Source organism: Chiroxiphia lanceolata, chromosome 16 (assembly GCF_009829145.1).
Source record: "Chiroxiphia lanceolata isolate bChiLan1 chromosome 16, bChiLan1.pri, whole genome shotgun sequence".
NCBI classification, from domain to species: Eukaryota; Metazoa; Chordata; class Aves; order Passeriformes; family Pipridae; genus Chiroxiphia; species Chiroxiphia lanceolata.
The window spans coordinates 1,295,627-1,322,873 of NC_045652.1; the positions used below are offsets into that span (position 1 = coordinate 1,295,627).

Genomic DNA, 27,247 nt, shown 5'->3' on the forward strand with positions numbered 1-27,247 from the left:
CGTTGGGATCCCCTGGGAAAAGGGGGAAGTTGGGCTTAACAGGATCCACTGGCTCCACCACAGTGGGTGTTTGAGTAAGACCTGTCACCAGCCACACCATGGAGTGTTATTGTGGGCACACGGTGACACCTCTGGACACCACGGTGTCCCTGCACTCTGGTGCCAGTGAGGTACCCCAGGGTGGCCACACAGCTCAGCCACAGAGACCTGCTGGGTGACTTCATCCCTGAGCTCTTCAGCCTCACTGAGCAGCAGTTGGATCCTCAGAGCACTCGAAATGCCTCTGTACACCTGTGTGTGGGCAGCTGAGTTCAGCCCTGTCCATCATGCACAGGATTATTGATGAGTGTGAGCAGTGGGACTGCACAGCCCTGAGGGGAAGGAGAAGGAGGAGGAGGAGGAGGAGGGGAGTCACTGCAGTTTGTGTGGGCTTTGACATCACATCTACAGGGCATGACACAAACAGCTTTGACATCACATCTACAGGGCATGACACAAACAGCTGCTGACACCCAGCTCTGCTGGCAGGATGGGGGAGATCCTGGCTGGAATTATATCACCAGCATGGCCTTGGGTATCTGGAGAATAAATGTAAAAGGTTAACTTTGCCCAGTTGGGAAGTGATTTGACGTAGTGGATGATGTCAGTGTGTCCTGTTAGGAATCACAGTCATGGAATGGTTTGGGTTATAAGGGATCTTAAAGCCTGTCATGCCAAGGGCAGGGACACCTTCCACTAGCCCAGGTTGCTCCAAGCCGAGTCCAACCTGGCCTTGGACACTTCCAGGGATGGGGCAGCCACAGCTTCTCTGGGCAACCTGTGCCAGGGCCTCACCACCCTCACAGACAACAATTCCTTCCCAATATCCCATCTAACTCTGCCCTCTGGCAGTGGGAAGCCATTCCCCCTTGTCCTGTCCCTCCATCCCTTGTCCCCAGTCCCTCTCCAGCTCTTCTGGAGCCCCTTTAGGCCCTGGAAGGGGCTCTCAGCTCTCCCTGGAGCCTTCTCTTCTCCAGGTGAACCCCCCCAGCTCTTCCAGCCAGTCAGAAAGTCATTCCTGGGAATGACTGAGTGCTGTAGAACTGAGAGCCTGGCTGAAGGTGAGGGGAATGTCACCCCCTGCTCTGCCCTGAGCAAACTTCATCACAGAAAACAATCATTTTCAGGCACTGTAACTCCACACTGAGTGTTTCCCTGCTCCTCCTCCCCCTGCCATGCCTCCTAAAAGGACTCATTCCGTGTTTTTTCCCGGAGCTGGCTGGTCTGTGGCTGCCTGGGCCATCCTGAGCCTTTTTTGATAATACAAACCTTGCTTTCCTCCAGCTGCAAAGATTCTCCACCCACCACGACTTTCCACCATAGAGAGGAGCATCAGCCACTTCTCCAGTGCCTCAGACTTGCAAAGCCAGGACCCAACAAGTAAGGCCATGTGGATCCTCATGGATTATGGATGTGAATCCTCATAGATTGTGGATGTGAATCCTCATGGACTGCACTATATGTCAGTGTAGACAGCTCTGTATCTCTGCAGTAAGTGAGCTTGCCTGGCCCTGACTGTGAGCTCTGTGCCATGGGACACCCTGTGGGGTGGGGGAGGCTGGGGGGAGGCTGGGAGGTGACCTGGAGCAGACCCAGCTGGCCAAGCACAGGGACACACACCCAAGGTCTGCAGGGACTGGAGGATGCACAAGGACACTTCCCATTGTGCTCTGGCAGCCAGTGCTGGAGCCAGCAGCTCCTGCCTGAGGCACCTCAGGTGAGAGGGAGGAGAGGTTGGTGTGTTCCACATCCCAAAGGTCTTCCAGTCCTCATTTCCCAAGACATGAAGCTTGAATGAATGCTTCCCTTCATCCTCATCTCTGCTCCAACTCCACCTTGCCATAGGACTGGCAAGTGGCTCCTTCCTGGTGCCTGCCCTCAACCCTCCTATTTTCAGCCTGAGGAACGAGGAGGTCCTGATGGCTCTCAAAGGGCAGGACAGAAAGTCATATGATCCATCACCTACTTGGGAGGAAGTCTTCCTCCATGAGTCCTTGAGCTGTTGCAATGGAAGGCTTTTTGCAGCAAGGCAGGTGCAAAGAAAGGTAACTCTTGACTAAATATATAATATATATGTATTACATAAGAGTGGTGAGGCCCTGGCACAGGTTGCCCAGAGAAGCCGTGGCTGCCCCTGGATCTTTGGAAGTGTCCAAGGCCAGGTTGGACAGGGCTTGGGGCAACCTGGGCTAGTGGAAGGTGTCCCTGGAGACGATCTTTAAGGTCTCTTCCAACCCAAACCAGTCTGTGACTCTGGGATTATCTATGTGTGTATCTAGAACTGAGCAGTGATATTTTTTTAGCCAGAAGGGACCTCAAAAGGAAGTTAAGTGGAAGATGTACTGCATATACCTGTGTGCAACAGAGGACATTTGAGGGAACAGTATCTACAAACCCAGAAGAGTTTTGCTTTCATTGTCAATATAGTGCATCGCCCACATTTAGCACAAGGGAAGTAAGACACAGAATTTGAGAGGAATAGTTTTGCATTGCAGGGGTCCAGCAGCTGTCACCAGCATGGGGTCTCACAACTCACTGACTGACACGTGCTGCCACCTTCAGTGGGACAGGTGAGGTGATGGACATGAATGATCCTGCTGTAACTGTGCCAAGACATGTTCCCTGTCCTCTATTTCCTTTATGGGGGGGTTGGGACACTCAAACCCCTCCCTGTTGGAGGGAGAGGTATCGATCCCCTCTCCTCAGGGAGGATTATCTGATCCAAAACACCAAAGTGATCCTTGGGACTGAGTCTGTGGCCTAGAATGATCACTTGGGCTCCACACTGCAGGGAAGTGGGGGATTGGAGTGGCTCTGGGGTGCTGGAGCTGTGGGGATGTCCATGGGCCTCTGGGGGTATTAGGAATTCCCTGGAGTCCTGGGGGAATTCTCACTAGAGCAGGAGAGTTGTCAGGGCTCCCTGAGAGGAATTTGGGAGCCCTGGGAGTAACAGGGTGTCCTTGGGGGAATTTGAGAGCCCTGGGGGGATCAGGCATCCCTGTGGGTGTGGTGTGTCCCCAGGAGGTGTCACAGCCCCCAGTTCCTCCTAAGCACTGCACAGGTGTGCAGGGGCACCTTGGAGCTCTGAGGCAGCCCAGCCAGTCTGTCATCAGTGTCAGGGGACCCCAGGGAGGGGAGGCACCCCCAGGGTCACTCACCGGGGGAGTGGGCTCGCTGATATCCTTGGGCACAGGATGCGTCACTAGGGGCCAGGGGCCACCTCCCTGTCCACGGTGCCACCAGGGTCAGCCAGGCTGAGCAGCAGCAGTTGGTGCAGAAGGGTCACTTCAGCCTGTGGCACTTTGGGGCAGGAGCACTTCTGGGTGGGGGGTGACAGGGACCCCCCAGTCACAGGGCCAGGACCCCCAAGGCCATGGGAAGGAAGGACAGGTCTCAGCCCCCTCCACCAACTCCACTGCCCCCCTATGGCCACTGATAACCCTCAAGGGCCCCCATCAACCCCAGTCCCTTCACTCTTTACCTTCCCAGTGACTCCCCAAGCCCTGCTGACTCTCCAGCTCCCCCAGTGACCCCCAACCTGCCCCAGTGACCCCTCCAGGGCCTCCCAGTGACGACCCACAGGATCCCACTGGTTCCTCACAGCCCATGACTGCCCTACCACTTTATTCCTCACTTGCTGTCCCACCCCAAGCTGATGCTGACCCAAGGAAAGAGATGGATGTGGGTTTGGCCAGGGCCTGGGGGCTGAGCCAGGTGCCTGACACAGGGTCTGTGCCTCCCTCCCTGATCTCTTCTGACTGCAGGACAGTTTTCCTCTGTGTTTGCCATGGCCCTGTTGGTCAAGTCCCTTCCAGAGCACTTATGAGGGGTCTGGCTGTCCCCAAACACAGCAGGGGGGCTCTGGCCTGTCCCTCCACAAACATGGGCTGTATGGGTCTCACATGGCTCAGGAGGGGTTTCTGTCCCAGACCCTCCCCTTACCTACCTGAGGGCTGGTTCAACCATTTCTATCCCCAAAGCAGCTACTAAAATACTTTGAATCATAGAATATCTTAGGTTGGAAGGGATCCATAGGGATCACTGACTAGCTCCCTGCTCCCAGTGGGCCACTCTTCCCAGTATGAAGTGCCCCAGGTACGTGGGGCCAGTGGGGGCTGGAAGAATCCCCCTCAGAAGGGGCTGAAGGCAGAGAAATGAGGGGTAAAAAGGAATTTTGGCAGCAGTGTCTCTTCTGCCACCCTTCCTAGTCAGAGAAGTGGGATGACATAGATGAAAACTTAATTTTCACTGGAAATCTGTCAGAACTGGTTGGTAGAAAAGAGTCTGGTAGAGTGGGAGAGGAGAGCTGTGTGTGTGAGAGGAGGTCAGTGTGACACCCCTCCTCGGGGCAGCCTGCTCCAAAATCCCTGGGACCCACAGGATGTCTCCTGTCCCTCCAAGGCCACATTGTCCTGCTGCCAGGTCTGTCAGGTCAGATTAAAGGTGAGGAAGGGGCTTGGAGATCATCAGGACCCAGCAATAACACTCACCAAAGGCCAAAGGAACTCCCACAGGAGGAGCACCTGACGTGGACTGAGGAGTAATCAGTAAATGAGAAAAGCTGAGGCAATGCAGAATAAAGACTCTTTTATAGAACAGAGAAAGCAGGTGCAGCTCCTGCCGTGTTTGCTGAAGGAGGAAATCAGCTCCCAGCCATCAGTGGTGCTTGTGGTGATCTTCTTTCAGGGGTGGCATGATTTCTCCAGTCTCTAAAATCCTGTCCCCCTGAGGGATGAGAGCATGGTGAGCATTCCCTCCTGCACCCAGCCCCTCCCTGCACAGCCCAGCCCTTCAGGGAACCTGCAACTTCCCCACTCCCAGACAAAAATCTCACTGCAACTCACTCGGAACACTCTCACTCACCCAACATTCCCAGGATACGGGAATAACATCACAGCCAAACTACCTGAACCTACACCTGCTTCACCACAGAACAGCAGCCAAACACTTTGAGACTGTCTTGTTTTAAAAATGTATATTGGACTCATAGCACTGCATAACCCCCTTCAGCACAGCACAGGGTTCAGTGAGTTCAAACCCAGGGCCTGGTGACTATGGAGAGACACATAATCCCTCAAAAATCAACCTGCTGCCCAAGTGCTGCCTGTTCCAGCTCCAGGCACTGTCCTGGCCCACTGGGCTGACCTAAATTGACTGAAAATCTAGGCTGAAGACAGAGGACAACAGCCTGACCTTCAGTATGTTGCTACGTGGTTGTTAGGGATGGAACTCGTTAGAACTGCCAAAAATGTGCAGCTGTCAGAAAGGGCAGAGTTGATTTTCTAGCAGAGTGTTTGCCCTCTGACTTGTTACACCAATCAGTAACAGCTCAGAGCAGCCTGAAAAGAGACCAAGCAATCTGACCCTCTCTGCTTCAAAAAACACTCCAAACTGAGGTGACACAACTCTTTGGGGACTCCTGAGCATGGGGGACCTGCAGGGACACCTGGGACCAAGCCAGAACCAACATTCCCAGTGCTGACAATGAGGACAAGCAGAACCACTCTGTCATTCCACGTGTTAATAACCACAGAGGCTTTAAACACCCATTTCCCAAAGGAAATGTTTGTGTTTTCCTCCCCATGGGCCATGTCAGCCAGGTACTGTCAGCCAGGTACTCCAAAGTCTGCAGCTAGAGAGGAGGTCACACTGAAACAGGGACTGTCTGCTCCGAGGACAAGATGAGAACTGCCCAAAACCACTGTTCCTGTGCTACTCCAGGACAGGACAGGCTGCCCACAAAAAAACCCCACATCCCTCCAGAGTCTCTACGAGGAATTTCTCAGCTGCTGCACAAACTTGCACTTCTCCCCATGGAACCCCTTCCCATCTGCCTGACAAAGCTGGAAGACAAAACAAGTGTTAACAGACTTACTGGGAATATCCGTGGATTTGCCATGACGATTCCATGAGGCTTTTTCTGGAAGTGGGGGGGAGAGAGGGGAAGGGGAAAGAAAAGAGAGTTACTTGGAGGGAGCACAAGTCTTTCCCATTCCCCACACCAGCAGCTGCCTTGGTTATTCCCATGGTCACCACTCCTCCAGGAAAGCAATAACTCAGGCACAGCTTTCCAGCTCACAGAAGGCAGCACAGGCAAAGCTGGGCACTGCCATAAATCACAGAATCATGGCATGATTTGGGTTGGAGGGGACCTTAAAGCCCATCTCCTTCCATCCCCTGCCATGGGCAAGGACACCTTCCACCAGCCCAGGTTGCTCCAAGCCCCGTTCAACCTGGCCTTGGACACTTCCAGGGATGGGGCAGCCACAGCTTCTCTGGGCAACCTGTGCCAGGGCCTCCCCACCCTCACAGCCAACAATTCCTTCCCAATATCCCATCTAACCCTGCCCTGTGTCAGTGGGAAGCCATTCTCCCCTGTCTGTCCCTCCAGTCCTTGTCCCCAGTCCCTCTCCAGCTCTCCTGGATCCTCTTTAGGCCCTGCAAGGGGCTCTCAGGTCTCCCTGGAGCCTTCTCTTCTCCAGGTGAACCCCCCCCAGCTCTCCCAGCCTGGCTCCAGAGCAGAGGGGCTCCAGCCCTTGGAGCATCTCCGTGGCCTCCTCTGGACTTGCTCCAACAGCTCCATGTCCTTTGTGCACTGGGAACCCCAAAGCTGGAGGCAGCACTGCAGGTGAGGTCTCACCAGAGCGATTTTTTATCATAAAATAGCACCAGAAATACATATTTGTGCCACCTAAGCAAGGAAACACGAGAGGTGGACAGGCCACGGGAGGTCACCTCAGCCTGCAGCCCAACGTAGGCAGCACGTTCACACCCCCCGTGTGGGATCAGCCCTCACCCCCCCCCACGGGCTTTACTGCGGGGCTCAACCCGCCCTCCCCCGCGCCCCCCGCGCCCCCGCACCATGACGTGGTACTTCACGTAGTAGGTGACGAGCCAGGCGGGGATCAGCACCCGCACCAGGAGGAACCCGCCGGTCTGGTAGGCCTTGTACACCTGCGGGGACAGCGGCGGGTCAGGCGGGGCCAGCGGGCCCTGGCCGGGACAGGCGGCCCCCCGTCCCCCTCACCTGCTGCCGCCAGAGCCCCCCGGGCCGCAGGAAGCGCTCCCAGAACGCGGCCACCGGGCCGAGCTTGCGCGGGGGCAGGACGGGCTCCCGCTCGCTCAGCTCCTGGTCCCGCAGCCACCGGCGCCGCAGGGCCCGGAGCTGCTGCAGCCGCAGCTTCTCATCCTCCGTGTAGCCGCTCATGGCCCGGCCCGGCCCGGCCCCGCTCGGCTCGGTGCAGCCCCGGCCCCGCTCGGTGCCCGCCCGGCCGCGGGCGCCCCGTCCTTGTCCGCGGCGCTCGCAGTGAGAGCGGCGGGCGCAGAGCGATGACGAGCGCGGAGGAGGCACCGAGCGGAGCGGCGGGAGGGACTGGGGAGGCTCCTGGGGGAAGGGCTGGGGGAGCTGCGGTTGTGCAGCCTGGGAAAGAGAAGCTTTGGGGTGACCTACGGGCCGCCTCCCTGCTGAGGGGAACTTACAGGAAAGATGGGGCAGGACTATGCACAAGAGCACGTAGTGCAGGACAAGGGGGAATGGGTCCAAAATGAAAGAGAATAGGTTTAGGTTAGATATTAGGAAGAAATTCTTCCCTGTGAGGGTGGGGAGGCCCTGGCACAGGTTTTCCAGAGAAGCTGTGGCTGCCCCACCCCTGGAAGTGTCCAAGGCCAGGTTGGACGGGGCTTGGAGCAACTTGGGCTAGTGGAAGGTGTCCCTGCCCATGGCAGGGGGTGGAACGAGATGGGCTTTATGGTCCTTCCAATCCAACCCATCCCCCGATCCCATTGATCCTACTGATTAATCTCACTGATCAATCCCATCGATCCCACTGATCAATCCCACCGATCCCATCGATCCCACTGATCAATCCCACTGATCGATCCCACTGATCCCATCGATCCCACTGATCGATCCCATCGATCCCACAAATCAATCCCATCGATCCCACTGATCAATCCCACTGATCAATCCCACTGATCTATTCCATCGATCCCACTGATCGATCCCACTGATCGATCCCAATGATCGATCCCATGATCCCACTGATCGATCCCATGATCCCACTGATCGATCCCGTCGATCCCAATGACCTCCCACAATGTCCCCGTGCCCGGGTCGGTCCCGGCGCGGGCGCGGCGGGGCCGTGGCGCCCCCTGCTGGCCGAGGCCGCTCAGCCGGGCAGTCCCGGGCAGTGACCGGAGGGTCGCGGGTTCGAGGCCCCGCTCGGGCCGTTCCGCTCCTCCCTCCGGCGGCTCCTCCCTCGGGCCCTCCCGCCACGCGAGCCCGGGGATGCGCGGCCCTGCCCGGCCCTGCCCGGCTCTGCGCCGCCGGGGCCATGGCCGGGCCCGAGCCGGGACTGCGGCTCCGCTTCCAGCGGCGGTTCCTGGCGGCGCGGCCGCTCCGCTCGCTGCCCTGGCCGGTACCGGGGAAGGACCGGGCGGGGGGCGGTGGGGACGAGGCAGCGCTGTTTTGTTGGTTTGTTTATTTATTTATCCCGGTTTAGGAGCTGGAACAAAACCTGCGGGCTGCGCCGGACTCGCCCCTGCTCCGGGATATCCTGCACCAGGTGGGGACACCCCCGGCAGCCACCGCGTGTGCCCCCAGAGCCGCCGGGGTCGCTCGTGAATGCAGCGGTCCGGGCCCGCAGCGCTTCGCTGGGCCCTGCAGAACTGCAGGTTTCCTTCCCTGCCGCTTATTTGGCTGTTCTTGGATCGAAATTGAGACCCGCGTGCCCGAGCGCTGATGTGGTGGATGGCACAGGCGAGTCTGCCCAGCTGGTCCTGGATGCTCCGGGATACAGGGAATGCTGGTGCCTAAACTGTCCCTGGGGATGGGAAAAAAGCAAATCAGGCAGCAAGCCGAAAAGGAAAGAGGGAAGAGAAAAGCAAAAGAAGGAGGGGAGCAAACTGGACTATTCCCATTCAGTTTTGCTCTTTACTCTGAAAAGGGAGATTTTTGCTGCCACAAAAGGTAAAAAATCTGCTGCCCCAGATCTTTAAACTCACAAACCAATCAGAAATCATCAAATTTCAATTTCTGGCTCAGCATCACTTGTACAGACTAAATCCCAATGCATTTCATGGCACCAAGAGCCAATTAATGGTCCTTCTCTGGCCCTCAGTGCCTTTCCTAACCCCTCCCTGGTAACTGGTTTCCGTGGCTGTTCCTGTTTCAGACCATCCTCCACCCTCTGTGTGTGAAATATCCCCCCTCAACCAAGTACAGGAGATGCTTTCTGACTGAGCTCATAAAAAAGGTACTGCTTGCTTTTCACCCTTCTTTTTTCCCTTGAAAATATCCCATGTAATAACAAACCACAACAGTCAGTGTAAATATTAGGGCCAACAATGTATTAAATGGGACTTAACATGCAAATGTTTTTTGTTTTCATGACAATGTGACCCCCAGAGGTGCCCTGTTCTTCCCACAGCACGAATCCACAGCAGCTGAACCCCTGGATGAACTGTATAATACACTGGCAGATGTTTTAAAAGAAGAAGAATCTACTCAGTGTTACAAAAACTACTTACTGGTAAGCATTGATGCTGCACTGTTCTGAATCACATTTAGTAATCTGAACTAAGCAATAATTGGCTTTAAAAATAACCCTTCAGAAGCCTGGAGTGCTTCCTGCCTTTTCCCAGGTGCCAATATTGATTGCGAAGTGTAAACCTGTTGTCTGTGCTGATCCATCTTTGCTTCCTTGTGTGTCCTCCAGCCCACAGGAGACTGTGTGACCCTTTGTGAGAGCACAGCCATGATCTCTGGGGGCACCACAGGGCTCGTCACGTGGGAGGCTGCTCTGCACCTCGCCGGGTGGGCAGGGGGCAACCCCGAGGTGTTCAGGGCCAGGTAATGGCACAGCTTGGGTGGAAAGGGGGAAAAATCCATACAGAATCATGGATGGTTTGGGGGGGAAAGGACCTTAAAGATGGTCTCGTTCTGTTCTTCTGCCTTGGGCAGGGACACCTTCCACTAGCCCAGGTTGCTCCAAACCCTGTCCAACCTGGCCTTGGACACTTCCAGGGATGGGGCAGCCACAGCTTCTCTGGGCAACCTGTGCCAGGGCCTCCCCACCCTCACAGCCAAGAATTCCTTCCCAATATCCCATCTATCCCTGCCCTCTGGCAGTGGGAAGCCATTCCCCCTTGTCCTGTCCCTCCATCCCTTGTCCCCAGTCCCTCTCCAGCTCTCCTGGAGCCCCTTCAGGCCCTGGAAGGGGCTCTCAGCTCTCCCTGGAGCCTTCTCTTCTCCAGGTGAACCCCCCCAGCTCTCCCAGCCTGGCTCCAGAGCAGAGGGGCTCCAGCCCTGTTACTGTGAGCTACAAAACTGTAGTTTTATAATAGACAGTATTTATAATAGTAATATTTAATAATAGGCAATATATACACCCAAAATAAGTGAAATCACACCCTTTTGCTGCTGGGTAACTGCTGCTCTTGTCTGTTCTGCAAGTCAAGCTGTAACTCCGGACCTTGTAATTCTGTCAGGATGGGGGTTAAGATCAAAACCCTGGCACTGTGCAGCCTGACTTGCTTTGAAGTTCAGCTGTTCAGTTTTCAGTAATTTAACTGATGCACTTCACCCCTTGCTGGGATCCATCTCACCAGCATTAGAGGATCCATGTGCAGGTCTGATCACATCATCTGGGCTTTATTTATAAACAGGCAAGGGGAACAAGCACTTTTGAGGAAAGATAATTTAAAATACTGACTCCCAGAGGAGCTGTGCTGCTCAGTGTCTCTTTCTCTGCCCTGACTATGAAAAGAGCCACTTCAGGGGGAGGCAGATGCAGATGGCTAAAGCCAGGTGGGAATGTCTCTCATCCCCATACTGGGAATGCTTTGTACCATATGCAAAAGAAGCATTTCAGGTAATTAATTTCTGCTGACCCTCAGCATTTCCCAGCTCTCCAGTTGTTTGAGATAAAGGTTAAGTTGTGAATAGTTTACTCAAAAATTACTGAAATTATCTGCAGCTCATTTTACCTTTAATTTTACTTGCAGTATTTTGATTTCCAACTTAATGTAGAGCCCTAATAGTACTTCTTTTACTCTGTTTTCCTTCAGGACAGTCTTGGAATTAGGAAGTGGGATTGGCTTCACTGGAATTGCCATCTGTAAGACCTGCCAACCCAAGACATACATATTTAGTGACTGCCACCCCTGTGTTCTCAGACAGCTGGGAGAGAACATCCGTCTCAATGGCTTCCAAGTGACCTGGTGTATCCAAACAGAGCCCCAAGGGCAGGAGGTGGAAGCAAAGAACTGCCAAACCCCAAAACTGATGGTTGCAGAACTTGACTGGGGCTCAGTGACAGAGGAACAGCTGGTGGGTCTCCAACCTGACGTGGTCATCGCAGCAGGTTCGTCACCCCCGCGCCGGGGGCGGGACCCTGCAGGAGGGAGCAGGGTGGAGGGACAGGGGTGCAGAACTCGGAGTCCTGGCAGGCTCTTGAGGGATGACATCATAAAAAAACCCCAAAAAAACAACTACAGCCCTTTTTGGACTTGCCCATATATAAATCTGGAGGGAGTTTATAGAAAATCTAATCTTGGAAAATCGAGTGATAGTAAATTGTCTCAGCTGTAGCTACAGGGTTCTAATCCCCGATTTGGAGCTTTGCAAAGCAAAAATTACCTGAGAATCCAGATGAGCAAATGACTCTGTCATCCAAGGTATCACAAGGTGTGAATGTGAATTCTGTAAGATGAAGCCACTGCATGTTACCCAATGCCAACCACACTGTTCAGTGCCCAAACCAGCCCAAGCTGGACTCTGAAGACAAGAACTAAAGGAGATTTAGATCTGTCTGTCTTTGCTGTTACTCATTACTGCAGGACGTGCCCTGATTATGTTGATCACAAGTAAGTGCTGGGTCTGTCAGAGGTACAGACACCTCAACACTTCCACACAGTAACCAGCCACCTCTGAGGATCAGCATTTTGTACCCCTTGGTGCTCACCCTCACCTCCCTTCACTATTTCTGCTCTCCAGGAAATGACTCTGGATTCAAATTGCTGCAAGTCCTCTGCCATCAGCCTCTAAAACACCCATTTTTAATAAGGCAGGTTTGTTTTGCCAAGGGCAGTGGCAACAGCACCAACACTCGGTGTTCCTGCTGTCTCCCTTAGGATGGGCCTAAATAAAATATCTGACAATCCATTTACAAAAAGGAGCATGGATTTTTAGTGATTTTGGAGTGATAGTAGAGATGAGGGCATAGCACATAAACCAGAGGCATTTCTGAAGATCTCTCCTTGGGAATTTTTAACCCATGAATAAAAAAAAAACATATTCTCCTGCACTGTGAATATTTTATATTTTTGTTTTGCAGTTCTCATTCTGCTTTTTGCTCAATCCTCAATAAATATTGTATGTTTCCCTCTTTTTTGTTTTTTTTTTTCAGATGTGGTGTATGATCCAGAGATAATTTTAGTCCTCATTGGGATGCTACAGAAACTCTCCACCTGCAGAGCAGACAGAAAAGCTCCCGAGGTCTTCATTGCCTTCACACTCCGTAACCCAGACACGTATCACCTGTTCCAGGCTGAACTGGGTAGGGGCCTCTTTCATCAAGTGTTCAATAGTTTTGCCTCTTTCCCCATCACTTATTCTGTGGTAGAGACGAACAGGAGCATTTTTTGGTGAGGAGCATTGTCCAATAGTGAGACTGTTATCCTAGAGGTGGATTGAAGAGCAGTAGCTTTTCCTCATGGATTTGATCAGGAGATTGGAACTTACCTTTAGGTACATCCTGGCTATCACAGCTCACATCTGTAAGGGATGAATTGCAAGTGGGGTGGGCTCAAAAGGGAGGAAACTAAACAGGGTTAAGCTTAAAGGAGGGAAACCATCTGTGCTGCTCTGTCACAGTGATAAATAACAGAGATGCAGCCTAAACCCTTCATCTTATCTTACCAGTTCTTTGAGGGTTAAAAACCAACTAGAGATTAAATAAAATGGGATTTTTCTTCACGTACTCTTCTAAAGCCTATCTTTTGCAGTCTGTCATCTGCTCAGCAACTGGTTAATTCACAAAATGATGCTGAGAGAGGCATTACTGGTATCTTTTAAAAACACTCAAAGCATTTGCCTGTAGCTTTCTTTCACAGCATGGTAAAGATCTTTTCCTACAGAACTTGTCATGCAACTTGTGCTCTTCATTTTAGTAAGCCTAAATATGATTCCCAGTGTTTCTCTTCACAGATAAAGTCGAGATCAGGTGGCAGATTATTCCAGCCCACGGCAACAGTAATTTTCTCTATGATGTGCAGCCAAATGTAACTATTCTCCAGCTATTTATATAGGCTTGGCAAATAAAATTAGAATTTTGAGACCAACAGGAGCTATGTCATCCTTGCAACAAGATTATCCTGAGTTCTGGAAGCACATACCAGAGGTGCTGGACTGTACACATGGGCTGTTGTCAATGTGAGTTGTTTCTTCCTGTAATTTCCAGCATTTCTGCAAAGAAGCTGCTGCTCCTGAAAAGTGAGTGAACCTCAAACAATACAAAAAAAATTAAGCCCTAATCATACTGCACTTTAATTCTGTAGAAGACAACAGAATTCAAGTGTATTTTTTTAACTGTGTTTTGATTTGTTAATGCTGGAGGCAAACCTGCAGGATCACAGGATGAGGATCTCCCACGGACAAGGGAGCAAGACAATGGTTCAGAGTAAAAAGTATTTTTAAATATTAAAATCAGCTGTAATTGTCTACTCTGGTTTTTTTATACTTGTTTGTATATACTGGCAGTCTGGTCAGTCTTAAAAATGAACCAGTAAATGAGCAGTGACTAATACCTCCAGAGCTGTGGGATGTCTCAGGCTCACACTGCTGTAAGAGCAGGGGACAGGCTCTGCTGGAAATCAGGGGCATCTTTACCCTGCAGTGATGACAAAAATCACAGCTGAGGTACATTCCTCTCACTTAAGAGCTGCCACTTTCACCACTGGCTGCTGGGACCTTCCTGTCAGGCTGGCCAGGAAATAAAAAAGGAATCATACTCCACAGCAATGCTCCAGGGATCCTGCAAGGAGGAAACACTGAGCTCACCTGCTCAGAAACTTTCCAGTGTCCATTCATCATTCTCCTCCTGGTCCTGAAGCACAAGATCAAATGCTGCTCATTCTCCTCTTTAGACTTTCTTTTTCTCTATCTTGTTTTAAAAGCTACTTACAGGAAAATGAACAAATACTTCAGCCTCCCCCTTCCGTAGCAATGGAGAGAAAATGGGTGGTAGGTAATTTGAAACCTGAAGAATCATCTTATTCTTCAAGCTGAAAGAGGCCACAACTGCTGGGATTAGGCAGAAGTTACCCCAGCCCAGGTTTTAGCTCCCTGTCCCCAAAAAGGAAGAACTCAAAGGTATTATTTCTAGAGGAAGTGCAAACTGGCAGCCCAAACAGGAGCTCCCTTACACAAAATTCAAGTCACTCAAAGGTTCTGTACAGATGGCTCATTTTACATCTAAAATTCTTATTATAGGAAGATGAAACCTCTCTAAAGCTTTTGGCATTACTGTTTAATTAGAGAAGTGCCTAATTTATCTCCACGTGCACAGGATTGGCTAAAGGGGAACGGCAAAACCCCCAGACGGGATTTTGACTGAAAACAGTAGGAAAGATACACTAAAATATTGGCAAATAAATCTTTATGAACCATTCTTCAGTCAAGAAGCTGGAGGTTTTGCCAAACTCCTGCAGTAAAGCAACTTGACTCTTTTTATTTTCACCTTTTTCCTTCTGAAAAAAGCAGATTTTCGATGATTACTCAGTCAGAGGGTTTAAAAATGCTGGTGCAGAACCCACTGTCACCACCTCCCACCCCTGAACTGGGAGCTTTGAGGAGCAGTAACCACATGATAAAACCAAGCACTTCTGTTCCTTAAATGACTGACATCTATTTTATAACCAAAAAGGTGATGAAAAAAACTTGGAAGCATCAGTCTGCATATACTGATCTTAACCATAAAAAGCTGAAGGGTGCACCTGAGTGAGCACTCACAAAGTGAAGTGCCTTTGATTACATTACACGTATATTTGGGGTTTATTTTTCACTGTTCTATTCATCTGTTCAAAAAGAGATAAATTTGATGTTCTTTCTCAAGGTGAATGGGCACATTCACTTCAGACTACAAGGGGAGCACTCACTGCAAGGTCTGTTTTCCTCTAAGTACCCAGTAAAGCTGTCACACCCCAGCAGCTGCACTTCCACATTCCTGCACACACTGTGAAAAGGAAAACAACTTTGAAACAAAACGGTTCTGTCTCAATAAAATCATACAAGAGGATATTCAGTGTGTGTCTAGGGAAGACTAGGCAATTTACTGGTTGAGTAAACAACCCCCCCCCATGTATCCTCAGTTAAATTTCAGAATAATTTTGATTGGAAAAGACCACGATCATTAAGTCCAAACTTTGACCAGTTGAAATTAAACAATTCAAATAAAAGGCATTTCCCACTTGCAAAAAACCCATACCCAAATCACCTACTAAGGTGCTGAGTGTACAGCAGGTGAAAGTGGTAATAGTTTCTATCTGTATTCAAGTATCTTCACCAAAAAGTGACCTTTGAGCAGCACAGGTGGACACGCAGCAAACAGCTCCAGCTGCACCTTCAGCTCTGCTCTTACACAGGAAGCTTGCACTGGAAAGGAAGAGGAGTGAGTGTGCAAACACATTGAAGTAGTTAAAAACTGCAACTGCAGACAATACAAAGTGTTTATTCACTGTTTATCAAATCTCTGCAGTCCAGGAATGTATCAGCTTTGCCACCCTCCTTCCCCACAGTCATTCCCTGTGCCCCAGCAAGGGCAGCACAGTCTGGTCCCAGCTCTCGTCCCAGCGCAGCTCCTTGGACGCCCTGAGGTTCTGTCTGAAGCTGTGGAGTTTGCCTTCCAGGGTCGGAAATTCCAAGAAAAGCATCTGTAATATAAAGGGCAAACCCACAAAAATATCATCATGTTCCATTTCAGGCTCACTGCAGCCTCCCCAGCATTAACCCTCAACTACAAAGCTGCAGTGAGACTGTTCTTGGGTCTGGCCCCAGAAACAGAACAATGACAACATTTTCAATGCTTTTGCCAGCTTCAGATTCACATTTAAACACAAGAGAGCCAAATAATGTTCACCAGGCCAAGCAGTGCCTTCTGAGAAAGCAAAATACACAGTTAGCTGTGAAAGGGCTGCCCTGGCTGGGGGGCAGAAATGAGTCAAAGCCTTTACCTTCAGTTGTTCTGCGAGTTCACTCGAGTCCCTGAATATCAGACCATTTTCATTGTGTTTCACGAGTTCATGTAAACTGTGAAAAGAAGTCACAGAAGGAAATAATGAGACAAAAAGCAGCAAGTGGGACATTTAAAATGTTGTACAGTGACAGCCAAAGGGGCCACCCCAGGATATCTGTAACACTATCACTGATATGAGCCCCACACCTGACATAATGGGATGGAGAAGGCAGTTTAAAATCTTCTAATTTAAACACTGTTTCTCCTTCCTATGTCAGACTAAATCTACCACAACTGTACCAAAGGGCCCTCACTCTGTGCCACTCAACTGGACATAACATGAAAAATCAGGGCAATAATCTACTTTAAAACTAATCCACAAGGAAAATTTTTCCATGATCCACCATGAAATCTTCACAGAGAAGTTATCTTCCTTTATAAAGCTACTGTTTTCCCACAGGACCATGAATTCCAAGAGTGCCTATGCATACACTCACCCCTTCACTGAATGGAAGGAAGCTTTTTTTAAAATTAAATATTTGGAAACAAAGGATAACAGGGATTTTTTAAGGCAAGTGGTTGCATGACATGCTCCGACCTTTGGAGAAACTAGTGTCATTCTTAAAAATTTATAACAACCTTGATTTCTAACTTATTGAATTTAAAAAAATGGCATAATACAGCAATCTCATTTGGCTCCTGCAGTAGCTGCTGAACTCTTGCTTTGTAAGAGTATTTTTTATGTGAATCACTTGATCTGTAACAGAACAAGGTCTTACCATTCAAAATATATTGCACACACAGGTAAACAGCAGCCAAACATATCCACCACCTTCATGGGTAAATCCAAACCACTGGATGATTTATGGAGACACACCCCCAGGTCTGCTGAGCCTGAAAAGCAAACAAAACTCTGAATTCTCTGAGAGCAGCTCTTCTGTCCTGCTGCAAACCTTCATTTCTGTGCTGCTTTGGGTGGTGCAGGGTAAACCTGAGCCCCCTCCAACCACCCAGACTGACTCTGTCTCAAGCACTCGGGGAAAAAAAAAAGAGCAATATATTTTGTGGTTAAAATTAGTCAAGTTTTAGAAACATAAGTGAGTGCATATTAAATTAGAGGGGATTTTAAAGTTAACAGCCTTTCTACCTCTTGATCTGCTAAGAATGGATAAGTGAAGGAAAACTCCAGCACAAACCAGACAGGATATGCTGCTTGGCTCACTGGTGACCTCTCCCAGTTCAAGTCATCTCAAAACAGAGAAATTACAGTGTGATTTTATAGCCATTATGTTCATTATTTGAAAAGGACCAAATAAACAGAGTGTTTTAAAGCCATATAAATTGTCAGGCTCTAATCCTGCAGAATGGAGATCAAGTTAAACACGTATTTTACTACTTTATTACTCCCACGTTATGCTGTTACAATGAACATGCTGAGGGAATAACATTCCAGGGACAAGTTAATTAAAAATTTCAGCTACTTTTGGTTGCTTAGTGAAAAGCTTTTTGATTTCATTTACAGGAGTGACCCTGAAAATAAGCTGGAACGTGCACAGGCAGCTGTATTTCAGCACAGAAGAGACAAAGAGTGCAAAGAACAGGCTAAAACAGCAACAGGTACTAAGCCAACTTTTTGGGATAACAGTGAATAGCCAGAGAAATTCAACATTTTTGCTGGAATGAGTCAAAGCCACGAGTCTCCTGTCACTAACCAAGCACTCATTGCTATATTCTACCAGGTTCTGTGCACAGTCTGTATCAGTTCTCTGCCCCTGTGCCAAGTTGTTTTTCACATGTTCTCCAGCCTGTTTCATCACCCACTATTTACCAAGCAAAAGAGGGTAATCCTCAGCTTCCAGCCACGGTGTACAGATCTGGATATGTTTAAAGTGCAGTTTCTGTATCAGTCCATTGTAGTAGTCTTTTAGAGGTCCTTTACCTGTTTAAAACAGAAAAGAAAAATATTTAGTAGTTTTTCATCAAGATGATTGAAAATAGTGTGGTCTGTGAATTTTACTGTACAGCTGCTGAGCTCCTGTTGTATCAGGTACGTCCAAAAGGACACCACACATGATCCTCCAAAAGACACATAAATATCCAAGTCCCTTCCACAGTGATGTGTACCTAGAGTTTAAACTGTTCTGAACATGGAGTAGTGCAGAACTGTAGTAGGGACAGTGAGCAGAGAGGGAGGCCAAGAGCTTCTCCTCTGAAAATGTGCCATGATTACATCGTGTGAGTTCAACTATAAATTCAACTATAAATTACCATTCTTATAACCAGACATAAAGACAATAGTCTCTTCTCACCATCAGAAGAGCCAGCACAGAACAAAAGTGAAAATGAATGTTCTGTATCAGCACTGAAAGAATTGCAACACAAACAGACCCTTACCTGTTATCACACACACCAGAGCTGGAAGCTTGGCTCCCTCATCAATAAACCTCTCATAGTCTGGAGGAGATAAAACACTGCTTGGAGGCCACAAATACACAGATGGTTGGTTTAACAGTGGTCACAGTGTATTAATTATTTAGCTTCCTACTACAAGTAATTTCTTTACAGGCATGTACTTAGTAAAACAGTAGTAAATTCAGCAATGTTAAAATTTACAAACTTGTACAGAAATAAATCATGCTCTGTTTATGCAGCAAGCATTTGTTCAACTGCCCCACAATCAGCTGCTTCAATAGATCAATTTACAATTGCCAGCTGCAAAGCCTACAAAATAAGACAAAGTATTCCCTTCCTTCCTATTAGCAGATGCCTATGGAGAGTATCTGTAATAGCTTAAGAAATAAAACTGCAATTTAGAAGCTAGTTAGAGATTTAATTCTCCCTGACAACTCCTCTAATTGAATCCAGATGTTGCCCTTCTGTATTTCAATTACTACTCTTAAACCAGTGCTACTTAATCAAATACAGCTGCATTTTCACCTGAATAGGGTTTAGCAAAACCCTTTTTAAGTGTCCAGAAAACAACCCTTGGAAAAATGAGATTAATTCCTTCATACCCACCTTCTAAAGCTTTTAAAAGGACAGAGAAGTCTTCATCCTCTGAAAGAGAAGGCTTTATTAGTGACATCCATATTTGTATCATTTATGATGAATTACTGTCTTTAAATAACAACAGTCAGACTCACCTCACCTCACCAACATTGATTTAGTACAGACCATGCTTTTCCTATTAAAATCTGCTGATTTGCTTTCATAAATAAAAGTCTATAACCACAGACACTGTTTATTTGCTTCCCTTGCTGGCAATATGGCAGACAAACCACTCACAACTGCTGCACATCTTCAAAGCTATCAAGTTACAATTTTCTAGTTTCTAAAACTAAAGAATTGAGTGCAAAAACTGCCCTGACAATTCAAAGATAAAGACAATTCTGCCAATTCTGCCCCTGGTTACTAGCAATGGAATTTTTTTGCCTCTGTGTGAAGAAGGGAACAGAAAATGGAAACAAGTGACATAATTATGTAACACACATTATCAGAAATCATGGAATCACAGACTGGTTTGGGTTGGAAGGGACCTTAAAACTCATCTTGTCCCAAGCCCTACCATGGGCAGGGACACCTTCCATTAGACCAGGGTGCTCAATAAGGAGTAAATATTTTAATTTCTTAAACTATTCTATGCCACCCTGCAAGATAGTATGTCTAGAATGAAAGCAAAAAAAGAAGTAGGAAATCTCTTCAACCATCCTTAAAGCTGAGCCTCTAGACTGTAGCTCTATAATTAAAACATAACTTTAAAAAATCATTGATTTTCAGCATTCTATATGTTACACCACATTTAGTTGTGTATGATACAACACTTAGTTGTATCATATACACCTTGTCTTCCATTTTTTCCTGGCAAATGAAGGAAAAACATAACTTCAGATGTGAGGAAGTATAAACAGCCTTAGTTTTAGATGAAAAATGCAGTGTTTCCCCACCTGTCCAGCTGGTGCTGCTGATGAGAAGAGCTGGCCGGCCCCTGGTCTCCACCACACGTCCATCGCTGCCATCCCTCTCTGTGAAGGCAGATCTCTCAGCTCTGGGATCCACAGGCTCTGCACTATGGACACACAGCTTCCTGAGGATGGGCTACACACACAGCCAACAGCAGCAGCAAACACTGCTGAAGTGGCAGGAATTTCCAAACATTTTGTTTTAGATTTGCTGCTCTGCGATGGATGAAAAGACAGAATGGGAGAGATATGTGGCCTGGAGAAGCATGAATGGAATCTGAATGGACTTTTTACTCACTAGATAATCCACCCAGCAGACTGGCAGTTTTTCCCCAGTTTACTGTTGTGTGTTTATGAATCCTTGTGCACCCCGGTTTACTGTCAAAATTTATGAATCCTGCTGTACCTCCATATTGTCCCTATTTCTCCCTCAGGCTCCCCCTTTGAAAGTTATCTGTCTCTTCTTCTCCCCTGTTTTCCCGTGCCTCTGTTACTGATTAGCTGTAGCTATCACAGTGCAGAGAGAGCTACCATTAGCCAGCTCCCTCAGATACCCGGGAGTCCCACCCATCTTTCCCCTGTCCCCCTACCACATCTTTCCCTGAGCTGTCAATCTCTTGCACTTCCCCGGTTTGGAATCCGCCCCTCAAACCGCGGGTTTTTAAACCCTTGTTTCCCTTGAATAAACGGGCATTGCAGCACGAGACCTCAGCTGCGTGCGAACCCTAACTGCAGTGCCCGGTTCCATTCCCCCTATCCCTGCGGACCGTGGCACTGCTCAACCTCTCTAGAAACACAGGCATCCTACAGAGCTACGGAGAAATACCAGACCAGGAGAGGCCATTTTTCCGGCTTCCTACTGCTACAGACACAATTCCATCTTCCAGCAGAGTGTTTTCCTTAACAAGCTGAGCAAACAGCCACCCTCCCTTTCCAGCTCTGTCTCCCAGTGTAGAGCATGGAGGCCAACAGCACATTTATTCCATTCAACTCAGACCCTACACATTCTGAGGTGGGCATTTCAAAAATACCCTCTACACACTATGGATTTCACTTCTTTTTCAAGCATTAGTTTGGTAAAGTAACTCCCTGGTCAATCTGCTACAGGTGACACCCTGCACACAGGCAGAGGGGAACATGCAACACTCAAACCAAGATCCTGAAGGCTCTCACGGTAAGTAAGGAAGAGGTGCTATTAAGGAAGCATCCAACCACTGTCATTCCACCCTAGAGATACTCTGTCACAGACTGCCTCAGTGCTTGTGCCAACTTCTTTAAAAACAAAACACTTCTACTTCACACACCAAGTCTTGTGTCAGCACAGTTCAGTGATTTCATGTCTGGCCTCTCCCTGTGATCCTGAGCCAACCTGCACAGCCCCAGCTGCTCCGAGCACTGGGCCCACTGTGCCTCTGGGGCTCAGAGCCTGGGCCCCCACACAAGTGCCTGTGGTCACCAAGTGCCCCAGCTCCCTGGCACTGCGGGAGGGACTGGCAGCACAGCTGCACTCACAGCTCACAGCTGCACTCACAGCTCACAGCTGCACTCACAGCTCACAGCTGCACTCACAGCTCACAGCTGCACTCACAGCTCACAGCTGCACTCACACCCACCGTGCTCGGAAGGGCTCGTAGTCCTGGGCAAGTTTCATGTACAGACGGTGCCGGAGGTCCAACGGTGTTTCCTTAAAGTAAGAAGCTGGTTTGTCATAGAGAGTTACTGCCCTGTGGGGAAACACGGGAACAGCTCAAATAGGACACAGACGTAGCAACATGTACCTGGCTCAGTGACAGGCTGAACATGGAATGCAGAAAGTAATTGAGTAAATCAATACTGCAAAGTAATTCTGGTTTTGACTCTTACATCTGTCTGTATGCCTGAAGTTTGCTGGAATACACCAGGGTGGACACAATAATCCTGTAACAAAGAGCCCCTTTCATGGTGCCTACTCTAGGGGTGAAATGCACCTGTACAAACTGCAGACATCACTGTCTTGATTTTTCAAACTTACTCTGTAACTGCCCCTGAGCAACCCTGATCTTAAAGCCCCCTGACTGCAAAAGAAAAGCTGTCAGGGCAGACTAATTGTTAAAAATCCCAGTGATTATTCCCACTCTATTGGCAGCCTGGCAGCAAACCTCCCTGACACCTGGACTGTCACCTCCCAGTCAACTGGGTGTTAATTAAGAAGGGTAATGAAGACTCCTGAATGCCCACACTCCACTGGCTCATTACAAAACAGAGCTAATAAGTTTCAGTGGAGTTGCTTTTGTAGGATGCCCCTGAATCCTGAATCCTCAGGGATCTGTTTTCATTTCACTTTGCGCACACAGAGTAATTTGTGACTTACTTTATGTTGCAATTCATCCAGAGATCTTCTTTCATTGCATCAGTGACACACAAGTTATAGTCAGACAAGCGCCCAAAAAGCTTCTCATACCTGACAAAAGTTAAAAGTCAGTTACAAACCACAGGCAGGCAATTGCTTTAAATGCCCCCAGTGCCCATGACAAGTGAAAACCAAACAAACCCAAAAGAAACTCAACTGCCCCCAAAACTGAAATTGAATTACCAATTATTCCCAGTTATTGATGGACTCCTGGTGCTGAAGCAGTATCAGTTTATGAGAAGGGCTACAGCAGGACTCCAACACCTACACTAGAAAGCCTTTAAAGCTTTTAACTGCACACAACCAACTAGATTCAGCAAGAAGCAGCTTTTTAAGGGAGAGCTGGAGTGTAAAGCAGCATTAGAGAATAAAAAACTCAGTACCTATAGAGAAATTCTAATAACAAGATCAAAGTTTGCATATGCACATAAAAGCAACCCGCCTACTTCAAACCACCCCCTACGTGTCCAACAAAGGCAATTTCAAAACATGTTTTCTGAAATAGAAACCAGTTCAGCACAGCAAACCCCAGAAATCCCTCTCACAAACAGCCCTTTGCCAATTATATTCTCCCCACTGGTTTCCATTCTGAATCCCACCCAGGTATGTAATTTGAAGGAGGAGAAGTGACTGTACAAACCACTTTGCAATCTGCACTAGCGGGTGGTTCCTCCCGTGACTCAGGCTCATTATGGTGTATCCATAGTTGTGCCAATCAATTATCAGTTTGCTTCTCCAGAACAGACCTGCCACCCAGGCAACAGCTATACTGGGTAAGCCCGGGGGATTCTGCTCAAAAATAAACCAGAAACAGCACAAGAGCGTGGTCAAGTGACAAACACAAAGCAACTACCAGAAAAAAATCCAATTATTGAAATTACATCGCTTTATAGGAGCTTAATGACCAGAGACTATTTGTATTCACCTATTAAGATTGGTAGGCACTTCAAATTTCACCCTGGATCAGGATCAAAACCCCCCTCCAATAAACACAGCAGCATTTCTAGTGAGATTTATTCTTTACTACTGCCCATGCCAATGAAGTTTAAAAGCCAACAATTAACGGGAAGAGCAAACCTGAGTTGCTAACAGGAAAATCAAGGTTTAGAGGCAAAAAAATTCTTTGATATAGGTTTACACCATTGATGAGGCCAGTTCAGCTCGCAAATAACTAGAACAATGTCTGAGACTTCTAAAAATGCCTTGTGAAGTAGCACTATTTGTTTTTATTAAAATTAGTCCCCCACAAAACATACCTGAAGAAGAATATAGGAGGGCTGATCTATCCTCAGCAGTGTATACAGTAACTGCAGTGACTGCACAAGGACCTTTATGACATACTGGAAAAGCTTTGGACCCACTGCAAAATGACAGGAAAACTGGTAAGAATATTACAGCTCTCCCCACAGAAATGTGTACATCATAACAGCCAGCCAGCTCTGCAGAGACAGGGTTAAAATAAAGGTATCCTGTAAAAATGGAAATATGTTTTAATATCTTTATCCATGAACTGCATAAGTGATTGAGCACCCCCTCAGCAAGTTTGGAGATGGCATAAAGTTGAGCGAGTGTATTGATCTGCTTGATGGTTGGAAAGCTCTGCTGAGGGATCTGGGCAGGATGGACTATGTGTGGGGGCCCAGTCTCAGAGCCTGGGCCCCCACACAACTGCCTGTGGTCACCAAGTGCCATGAGAGGAAAGACTTTGAGGGGCTGGAGCGTGTCCAGGGAAGGGAACGGAGCTGGGGAAGGGGCTGGAGCAGCAGGAGCAGCTGAGGGAGCTGGGGGGGCTCAGCCTGGAGAAAAGGAGGCTCAGGGGGGACCTTCTGGCTCTGCAACCCCCTGACAGGAGGGGGGAGCTGGGGGGGGTCGGGCTCTGCTCCCAGGGAACAAGGGACAGGATGAGAGGAAACGGCCTCCAGCTGCGCCAGGAGAGGTTTATATTAGATATTAGAGAAATTTCTTCACGGAAAGGGTGGTCAGGCACAGCTGCCCAGGGCAGTGGTGGAGTCATTGGCCCTGGAAAGATTTAAAAGCCGTGTAGATGTGGCACTTGGGGACATGAGTTAGTGGTGGCTTTGGGAGTGCTGGGGGAACAGTTGGACTCAATGATCTTAGAGGGTTTTTCCAACCTAAAGGGTTTTTTGATTCTGTTCTACGATTGTTACAAAGCTAAGTAAATACCTCATGGTCCCTATAAATTCCCATTTGTATTTTGTATAGAAAGAAGTCATAGAATCCCAGAATGGGATCTTAAAGCCCATCCACTGCTACCCTCTGCCACGGGCAGGGACACCTTCCACTAGCCCAGGTGAATCCAAGCCCTGTCCAACCTGGCCTTGGACACTTCCAGGGATGGGGCAACCACAGCTTCTCTGGGCAACAGTGATAAATACACAAGCTGGGAGGGGAAAAGGGAAAACAAAAAGCATTTCCACATTTAGCTCTGCATCCGAACGGCACCAAGTGCCCCGCTACCGCTGTTTAATTCTAGGAGGGAGATCAGGGTGTGCAGCTCTGAGGGCGGCGGGGCTGGACCCGCACACGCTCCGGCCGCTCCGGGGGCTTTATTGTTCCACCCAAAGCTCGTTCCCCGCTCGCTCCGCTCCCCCCGCACACCCTCGGCCCCTCACGCACCTCGCAGCCCGCGCAGCTCGGCCACGGGCACCAGGCGGATGTGGGCGCTCCGCAGCACGTCCCGGTGCGGCCGGCTCTCTGCGGGGGGACAGCGCGGTCAGCAGCGCGGCCCCCGGCCGGCTCTCTGCGGGGGGACAGCGCGGACAGCGGCGCGGCCCCCCCGGCCCGCCCGGCCCCGCCGCCCCCCACTCACGGAGATAGCCCAGCAGAGAGACCTCGCGCCCGTGCCGGGCCAGCGCCAGCGCGTGGTACTGCATCCGCGGGCTGCGGCCCACGTCTCCCAGCACCGCCACGCACACCCGGCCCGCGCCGCCCGCCCGCCGCCGCCACAGCAGCGGCAGCAGCGGCAGCAGCAGCAGCAGCAGCAGCAGCAGCAGCAGAGCCGCCGCCGTGCCCGTCACCCCCGGCCACAGCCACGGGCCCAGCGCCGCCATCTTGGGCACCGGCACCCGCGGGGAGGGCGGGAATGGCGCGGGGAGGGCGCCCCCTGGCGGCGCGGAGGCGCCGCGCTCTGAGGGGTCCGCGCTAGGGCGGCGGGAGCCACGGGCGGGTTAATTACAGAGTTACAGGCAGAGGGTTAACTCATTACAGCGAGGTCTAATTAATTACAGCCAGGTCTAATTAATTACAGCCATACCGCACAGTCCTCCACAGCGTGGGGTTTCCCAGCAAATTTCAGATCATCCCGCAGCCAGGTGTGATTTCAGCACAGCCCCATCACTATTCAAAGTGTGTGTTTTCTGTAGCTCAAATGCAGCTAAATCCTAGAGAGATCTTCACTGGATCTGAGTTACTTCCCTCAATTTGTTGTCTCAAGCCCTGATCCTACCAGTAAAGTAGTGCCAGTACCTACCAGGTACTAAATCCCTGCATCCCACTGGGTTTTCATACGTGTAGGTAATAAGCATTTTCCAGCTGTTTTCAGTTTGCTGATCCCTGTCTTCTGGTGGAAATACAGATCCCAAGAGAGAACAGAAGCCTCCTGACAGAAACATTTGCTCCATTATCTTGCCAAGGCCCCGTGGAAGTGACTGAACCCCACGGTGAAAAATCATTAAGTTGTGCATGAGTTTATTTTCAAGGCCTCATAGAAACCTTTGTGATCACCTGTATCTGCGCATAATTGAGTTTTTTCAGCTAGATCGATCCACCAATTGTTCTGGATGTCACGGAGTTTCTGCTGAAGCCTGCTGCATGCGCGACGAAAGGCTGTTTTTCTTGCGTGACAGGATGGCAGTGCAAGGTGTGCTTGGTGGGCAGTTCTCTTCATCCTCAACAGGTCTTGGATTTCTTGGTTGTTTTCGTCAAACCAGTCCTTGTTCTTCTTGAGGGAGAACCCTAAGGATTCTTCAGAGGATTGCAGGATGCTGTTTTTAATATGGTGCCAGATTGTTTCAGGAGAGGAATCTGCAGAAGCTGTGGGAATGTTTTCGAGCCTGGTTTGAAGGTTTGCCTGGAAACTGTCTCTTACTGTGGCTGATTGGAGATTGTTAACTTGGAGTCTTCTCCTTGGGATGCTGCCCCTTTTTGGTTTGAATTTGAGCTTGACATTGAGTTTACAGCGCACAAGCCGATGGTCTGTTTGGCATTCTGCGCTGGGCATCACGCGGGTATGGAGGACATCGCGGGCATCTCTCTGTCGCATCAAGACATAATCAATGAGGTGCCAATGCTTAGAACGGGGGTGCATCCAGGTTGTCTTCAGACTATCTTTCTGCTGAAAGATAGTATACGGGCCTACATACCAGGTCCAAAGCCCTCTACTCAGCGCTGATGGTCAAACCCTTCTAACAGATAAAACCTCCATTCTGAATCGATGGTCTGAACACTTTCAGACTCTTTTCAGTACCAACCGTGTAGTCCAAGATTCAGCAATTCAGTCCATCACACAACAACCAGTAAAGTATGAATTGGATACTGCCCCCACTTTAGGAGAAACCCTCAAGGCCATACAGCAGGTAAAAATTGGCAAGGCAGCTGGGGTTGATGGA

At 49.2% G+C, this 27,247-nt stretch overlaps 3 protein-coding genes across 6 annotated transcripts; 1 reads left to right on the forward strand and 2 right to left on the reverse strand.

Moving 5' to 3' along the window:
* Positions 1–4,605: 4,605 nt before the first annotated feature.
* NDUFB6 (NADH:ubiquinone oxidoreductase subunit B6) lies at positions 4,606–7,331 on the reverse strand. 3 transcript variants are annotated; one of them, XM_032704462.1, is made up of 4 exons: positions 7,067–7,331; positions 6,914–6,993; positions 5,915–5,959; positions 4,606–4,764 (listed from the first exon to the last, which is right to left on the reverse strand). In XM_032704462.1, exons 1-4 carry the CDS (start codon positions 7,244–7,246, stop codon positions 4,749–4,751), a joined length of 321 nt encoding a protein of 106 aa, XP_032560353.1. In that variant the 5' UTR covers positions 7,247–7,331; the 3' UTR covers positions 4,606–4,748. The 3 variants fall into 3 exon arrangements, with proteins under 3 accessions (XP_032560353.1, XP_032560352.1, XP_032560354.1); XM_032704461.1 differs by having other exon boundaries at positions 4,610–4,764; positions 6,901–6,993; positions 7,067–7,313; XM_032704463.1 differs by lacking the exon at positions 6,914–6,993 and having other exon boundaries at positions 4,610–4,764; positions 7,067–7,305.
* Positions 7,332–8,332: 1,001 nt separating this feature from the next.
* Positions 8,333–20,048, forward strand: EEF2KMT (eukaryotic elongation factor 2 lysine methyltransferase). 2 transcript variants are annotated; one of them, XR_004359932.1, is made up of 9 exons: positions 8,333–8,456; positions 8,541–8,603; positions 9,213–9,293; positions 9,468–9,569; positions 9,756–9,889; positions 11,107–11,402; positions 12,447–12,596; positions 13,247–13,531; positions 17,794–20,048. XR_004359932.1 is itself a non-coding variant. In XM_032704264.1 (8 exons), exons 1-8 carry the CDS (start codon positions 8,373–8,375, stop codon positions 13,345–13,347), a joined length of 1,011 nt encoding a protein of 336 aa, XP_032560155.1. In that variant the 5' UTR covers positions 8,333–8,372; the 3' UTR covers positions 13,348–13,762. The 2 variants fall into 2 exon arrangements, 1 of the variants encoding a protein (XP_032560155.1); XM_032704264.1 differs by lacking the exon at positions 17,794–20,048 and having other exon boundaries at positions 13,247–13,762.
* ALG1 (ALG1 chitobiosyldiphosphodolichol beta-mannosyltransferase) lies at positions 15,751–25,695 on the reverse strand. The gene is made up of 14 exons (XM_032704263.1): positions 25,632–25,695; positions 25,450–25,601; positions 25,257–25,334; positions 23,876–23,979; positions 23,260–23,408; positions 22,581–22,670; positions 21,844–21,954; positions 20,216–20,337; positions 19,290–19,328; positions 18,666–18,725; positions 18,100–18,210; positions 17,051–17,165; positions 16,270–16,345; positions 15,751–15,969 (listed from the first exon to the last, which is right to left on the reverse strand). Exons 1-14 carry the CDS (start codon positions 25,688–25,690, stop codon positions 15,835–15,837), a joined length of 1,401 nt encoding a protein of 466 aa, XP_032560154.1. The 5' UTR covers positions 25,691–25,695; the 3' UTR covers positions 15,751–15,834.
* Positions 25,696–27,247: the final 1,552 nt, after the last annotated feature.